The sequence below is a fragment of the Chrysemys picta genome, chromosome 24, assembly GCF_011386835.1.
Source record: "Chrysemys picta bellii isolate R12L10 chromosome 24, ASM1138683v2, whole genome shotgun sequence".
In the NCBI taxonomy this organism is placed as follows: Eukaryota; Metazoa; Chordata; order Testudines; family Emydidae; genus Chrysemys; species Chrysemys picta.
This window is the reverse complement of record NC_088814.1, coordinates 11,746,510-11,752,509: the sequence shown is the minus strand read 5'-3', so window position 1 is coordinate 11,752,509 and position 6,000 is coordinate 11,746,510. Positions and strand designations below refer to the sequence as shown.

The window sequence follows — 6,000 nt, the reverse complement described above, 5'->3', positions numbered from 1 at the left end:
GTATATTAGTGATTTGGACTTTATTCTGTTTGCACATCACAAATGTGATCAAGTTATGATCACCTGCACCTGAGCACCATTAATTTTCCATTCTGTGATAAATTTCTCTTTATCTGCCAAGACGAGGGCTAATAGAGAATTCCTCCATGTTGGACGCAGCACGTTTTGAGTTAGGAAATTGTCATCTATCATATTAAGAAATTCCAAGGATGTTTTAGCAAGAGACCTCCAGCGTGTGCCACTCAGGCTGAAGTCTGCCATGATCACACAGCTTTTTCTCTGACACATTATAGCTAGGGGCTTAAGGAGCCAGACGAACTATTCCGTAGTGTGACTTGGCGGTTTGTAGCACACACCAAGTCGTACTTCGTCTTGTGCATGACCTGTGAGGACGTTGAGCCGTAAACATTCCAGATCACTTTCTTCTGACTTATCAGTGACTCGAAAGCAGGTGATATATTTACACACTGTTATTGGTTCTCCTCTTTAGCCCACTGCATCCTTCCCAAACCATTCGGCCCCTATACTGCTGCCTATCTATCTATGGTGCTTATCTGTCCCCCATCACTGTAGGAGCTGAGCTCCTCACAATCTGCAATGTATTGAGCCTTACAGCACTGCTCCGTGGTAGGGCAGAGCTATTCCCCACCCAGTTTACAGCGGGGGAACTGAGGCACAGAGAGGCGAGGTGACTTGGCCAAGTCACACTGGGTGTCTGTAGCGGAGCTGGGACATGAACACTGGTCTCTTGCAGCCTAGGTTGAGCCCTAATCAGTGCATGATCCTTCCGCTTCTCTGCGAGCCTGTGGATTCAGGCTCACGGACAAGTCATTGCAATACCAGTGTGATGAGCCAGTGGTTGGGGCATTCACGTGGAAGATTTGGGTTCTCTGCCACAGACTGCCTGGGTGACCTGGGGCAAGTCACTCTAGCCTCTTTGTGCCTCTCCGAGGTACTCAGCTGCAATGGTGATGGGCCTTGGAAGTACCTAAAATAGATAGGTACCTACGTTCCCTCTAAGCACCATGCAGGTGCTCAAGGTTGCAGCGAAGAGAGATGCCTCTTCCCCAGCCCCAGACCTGTCACAGCCGGGAGAGGCGCCTCTCCCCTGGCCCCAAACCAGCCCTGGCCCAGAGCTGCAGCGGCCAGGGGAAAGGTGCCTCTCTCCCCCAGCCCAGGTGTGGGGAGAGAGAGCTGGGGGGAGTCCTTGCTCCCTGCTGTAGCCCCGGGGCAGCCTGCACCCCAAACCCCTCATCCCCAGCCCCGCCAGAGCCCTCACACCCTCGCACCCCAATCTTCTTCCCCAGCCCTGAACCCCCTCCCACACTCTGAACCTCCTCGGCCCCACCCCCGCCACATGAATTTTATTAGGTGACACATCACGTCCATATTGGTGCACATAACAAAATGCATTGTGCACATATACCGGACAAATGTGAGGGAACACTGCTAGGTACCATCCTTTCTCTGGCTTGGGGGGGGTGCTTTGCAAAGTGTTGATAAACGGACATTATTCCTTAACGTGCTGCACAATCAGTCACTTGGTTCATACACTTCCCAGCACTGCCCAGGCCCCTGCTGTCACAGCTAATAGAGACAAACCCAGCCCGGGCGTTCTGTCCCAAGTCCCGCTTGTCCGGGCTCATAAAAACAGCCAAGCTCAGATCTCTGTGAAACTCACGTTTGTTTCTCTTTATTGGTGTAAAGCTGTAGCACATGGTATCATTTTGACAAGGTACACGGTTCCCTTCGAACGCATGGGCACTAACAAACAAGACTGACTGGCGGCCGCGTCATTCACGTACAAAACAAGAGCTGGCCGGACAGAGGTGGGCGTAGGGATCGCAGAAACAGGGGACTGTGAAACAGACAACACAGGCCTTTCCAGAGAGAACAGCTCCGGCTGCTGGGTGTTCTGGGAGGCACCTTCTTGGCTGGTGGGGATTGTTAGCGAAAACTTTAGGCTGCACCCCCATAATCCATATGCACCGGAAATGCAGTGAGGCCAGAATTTACGCTGCTCCCCGATCTAAGTGCAGTGGGGGTGGGGGAGAGGGATGGAATTTCGCACTTTCTAGGAAATGGTAAAACTCTTTGGAGTTGAGTAGAACTAGTTAAATACCCACTAATTACCCCCAATGCCGGTGCGGTCCAAGGGGCGGCCCTGACTGAGACCCAGGGAAGCCTGTAGGGTCAGATCCCCAACTGGTGTAAATTGCCATAAACCCAGAGAAGCCAACTGAGGTGTGCTGATCCCCACCAGTTGAGGAGCTGGCCCGTCATACTGCTGTTCGCGGACATACGTCTCATTTGTTCTACTCACGGCATTTGGCTGCCAAAAAAGGACCCTGCTGGGGCTTTGAGGGGAGCTGGAGGTCCAGCCAAGTGCATTATTTACTGCCGGCATCTCAAGTCTATTGCAAAGCAGTGTTGGGAGGAGCCGCCATGGCTGTCTGGAGGTTTGGGCTGTGTTCTGGAAGGTTACAGCCTGACTTAGCTGGGGATTGGTCCTGCTTTGAGCAGGGGGCTGGACTAGATACCTCCTGAGGTCCCTTCCAACTCTGATCTTCTATGATTCTATGATACATGAGGGGGACACGGGAGACCACAGTAGGGGGTCAGCTTCCAGCTCCTCTGCAAAGAGAATCATAGCCAGGCAAGGGCTTCTGGGAGTCTGAATCCGAGAGACGCTTCAGAGCAGCTGACTAGCAGCGGGGTGTTGGGAGGGTGACATGGAGACTCCAAGCGGCTCTCGTGCAGTGGCACTGACAGACTAGACTCTGTGCTAGGGCAGGGCCGGGCAATCTCATAGCGGGGCTGGGGCTTGTTGGGAGGGAAGCCACGGGGCTTGTGTGGGAACGTGTGTGTGGCTTCGCAGGTTGGGAACAACACCAACAGCCCCAGGAGAGCTCTGGTCCCAATCCGCTCGATTGGGCTGTTGATGTCCTAGTGATGTTGCCTGATGCACCAGGGTGGGGGAGCAGCTGCCGGGGGCCGAACGAAGGGGGTGTTCTGCTCCCGGCTTTGGGGAAGAACAAAGCCCACCCTGGAGATGACACAGGAAGGGGACAGGGTGGAGGGTGCTGGCTAATCCCCAATGTGCCCACAAACTGGAGAAGCACAAGGCCCTGCCCCCCTGTTTGATGGAGCACGAAGAGGCTGGATTGGCTGCCTGTTATCAGCCGATGGGTAGGCAGTGGAGGATGAGTCCAGCTGCCCCCTTTCGCTACCCACGAGGGAAGGGCAGCAGGGCCAAATGCAGGGGACCCTCCTACTAAAACAGCCAATTGAGGGGGCATCCCGTCTGCTCTGTCCGCCCTGAGGCCGGAGCAGTGGTGAGCGGGTCAGGAGGCAAAGCAGGAATGACACAATCTGGCCGTTTCCACAAGACCAGCTTTAATATCAGTCAGGAGAACGAGGAAAACGCACAACGGAAAGGAATGAAAAATAACCCCCACGCCCGCTCCTGCCCGCACCCCCCCAAACCAGACTGTACAAGCTGCGTTACAGACCCAGGAACACGACACAGTAGCCACGGGTGTGGTCATCCAAGAGCCATCCAGGTCAGGGAGTCAGACTGCGGTCCCTGGGCCGCTCCCCTTTAGGTGACGGTACCTCCGCCAGGCCCGGCTGCAGCACGGCTTAGCCTTTGGGGGACCTGGCCTAGCAAACTGACACGAAGAACAAGGAGGTAAGGAGAGTCCAAGAGCTGCACGTTTGTTTGTTTCTTTATTCTAATACAGCCTAATTAACGGCGATTTCGGGGACGGATGGGCCCGCAAAATTCCTTCTTGGTAGTGAAATCAGAGCCTGTACAGAGGAACAGAGCTTAGAAAGACAGCTAGGAATATATTGCCATAAAAAGTATCGGCATGCAAGTGCTTTATACAGTCGGCAGTATATGAAATGGTGGCTTTGTTAGTTTCTGTGTTGGTCTGTACAGTTCAAAAACGAGTGTGTCTTCAGATCCCGAAGACGAGCCCCCCCACAGGAAAGGACGACGCAAGTCAAGTCCAAGGCGCCGCTCGCTTGGTTTTGGCAGAGATGTATAATATATATACAGTTATATATAGATATATATTATTTTTTTTTAATGCATAGCGATTTTCTTCCTTTTCCCCCGGTGCAAACCTGAGCTTGGTCCCTGCTTTCCTGTGCAGTCTCCTTTCGGTCGGTCTTGGCACTCCGGCGCTGGCGGGGAGGTGTCAGCAGGCAATTTCCTCCAGCGTTCCCAGGGTCGTCTGCAGGGGCACGTTCACAGTGTGGCTGATGGTTTCGGAATGATTTGGCATGGGGTCGCAAGTGCTCTGAGGGAGGAGAGCGACAGGGTTACCACAGGGGGTCTCAGCCCTCGCGCTGCCAGGGGTTGGCTTTTGAATTCGGGCTGCCCCACCTCCCGGGCAGCAGCATGGCAGGTGTGTTTTGCCTGGGTGTACCTGGAATGGTCACCTACCCAGCCCCGTTGGGCAGCAGTGGGATGCTAGCTTGGTTAAGTGGTGGCCAAGGGTAACAATACACTTCTGTCTTTTGACAGCCCTCTGCTTGGGCTCCCAGCTGATAGGGGGCTGCAAAGCGCCGTGCTTATCCTGAGAGCGGGCATGCCAGCGGTGTGACGGGGCTGCCACCTACGCCGCTGGCAGGTGGGTCAGCACAGCCAACCCCCCAGCTCTCTCAACCTGGGTCATGCCCCACAACTGATACAGCTCAGCGAGGCTGGACAAAGCCTGTCACCCCAGAGGTGGGATGGCGAAGCCTGCCCCATGGGTATACCATGCTGCCCCATGGGAGTGCCAGATCCTCCAGGCTGGAATTTGGGGTATGTCTACACTGCATTTAAACCTGGGGCTTGTGGACTTGGTGTTTCCAAACCCACGCTTGAGCGTCCGCATGGCATTGTGACCCTGGGTTTACAGTCACTGGACCCTGGTCTCACAGCCGTGCTAATGCGTCCACACTGCACTACGCAGCCCTGCTGGCTCGGGTCTGCGGCTTCAGCTGTATCCACGCGTGGACTCGCATTTCCGCCAGACTCGGGCTCTGACCCCTGCACCCCCCGCAAGCAGGGTCCGTGAGCCTGAGTCCAGAGGGGTGCCCCACCCGTGTCAGACTGAGTTCTGTGTAGACGGAGGTGGGGTTTGGCTCAAACTTGAGTCTGGGCCCATGTTACAGTGCAAGGTAGCCAGACCCTTAGAGGAAGTGGGTAACAGTGGGGAGGCAGGGCGGGGCTGGGGGGCAGCCTCACATTGTGCTTTGTAGTGCAGGGTGGCAGAACAGAACCTTCCATTTCCTCTCACTTCCCCCATCTAGTGAAATATCCCGAGTCCGGAGTGCTCCTGGCACCAATCTCTCCATTGGTCCCACCCCTTCTCTTCACTCAGCATCAGGGACACGCAGCATCGCTTACACACACAGCTTCTGCACGGGGCTGCAAAGAACCAGCATTTGGGGCTTTCCCTTACCACCAGAGCTGGCGGCAATTTTAGGACCAAAATATTTTCCCAGTGGAAAAAATGGGGTTCAGTCATTTGGGGCAAAATGGCCAATTTGCGGATGGGAAATTTCAAAGCAAGGCGAACGTTTCCATTCTGTTTCCTTTCCAACGGAGATGTTGTGTTGTGTGAAAAACCGAAACGTTTTCCAAATGGCCAATTGGGGCTCCCCCCCCCCGTTTTGCCATTAAATGCGGGTGAATGAATGAGGTCCAGGATGGGTTATTTTTATTTATTTTTCATTATTTTAGCAAAACTGGAAACTTTTCAGGTGGAACCTTTCAATTTTGCAGAAACCGCATTTTTCACTGAAGAAAAACATTACGTGGGAAATTCCAGATCAACGCGAATGATTTGACTGGACAGTGCCAGCGTGGGGCCCACGTTGTGGGGAGAAGGTCAGCCAGGAGTCCCCCCCAGCTCTTCCTTTGGTCCTACTGCTGGGACGGACAGGGCTGGCAAGTAATTTGAGCAAGGAGGTGAGTTCCAGAGCTTGCATGTGCCTGCTCTT

The 6,000-nt window shown here is 54.2% G+C and overlaps 1 protein-coding gene across 4 annotated transcripts in view; it reads right to left on the bottom strand.

Annotated features, from left to right (window-relative positions):
* Positions 1-1,669: 1,669 nt before the first annotated feature.
* LOC101944360 (acid-sensing ion channel 2-like) overlaps positions 1,670-6,000 on the bottom strand; it is a 329,276-nt gene continuing 324,945 nt past the window's right edge. For all 4 annotated transcript variants that reach the window (XM_065577325.1, XM_065577324.1, XM_065577327.1 and 1 more), the window contains one exon: positions 1,670-4,307. In XM_065577325.1, coding sequence (XP_065433397.1) covers positions 4,206-4,307 — 102 coding nt within the window. In that variant the 3' untranslated portion in view covers positions 1,670-4,205. The remainder of the gene's footprint in view (positions 4,308-6,000) is intronic.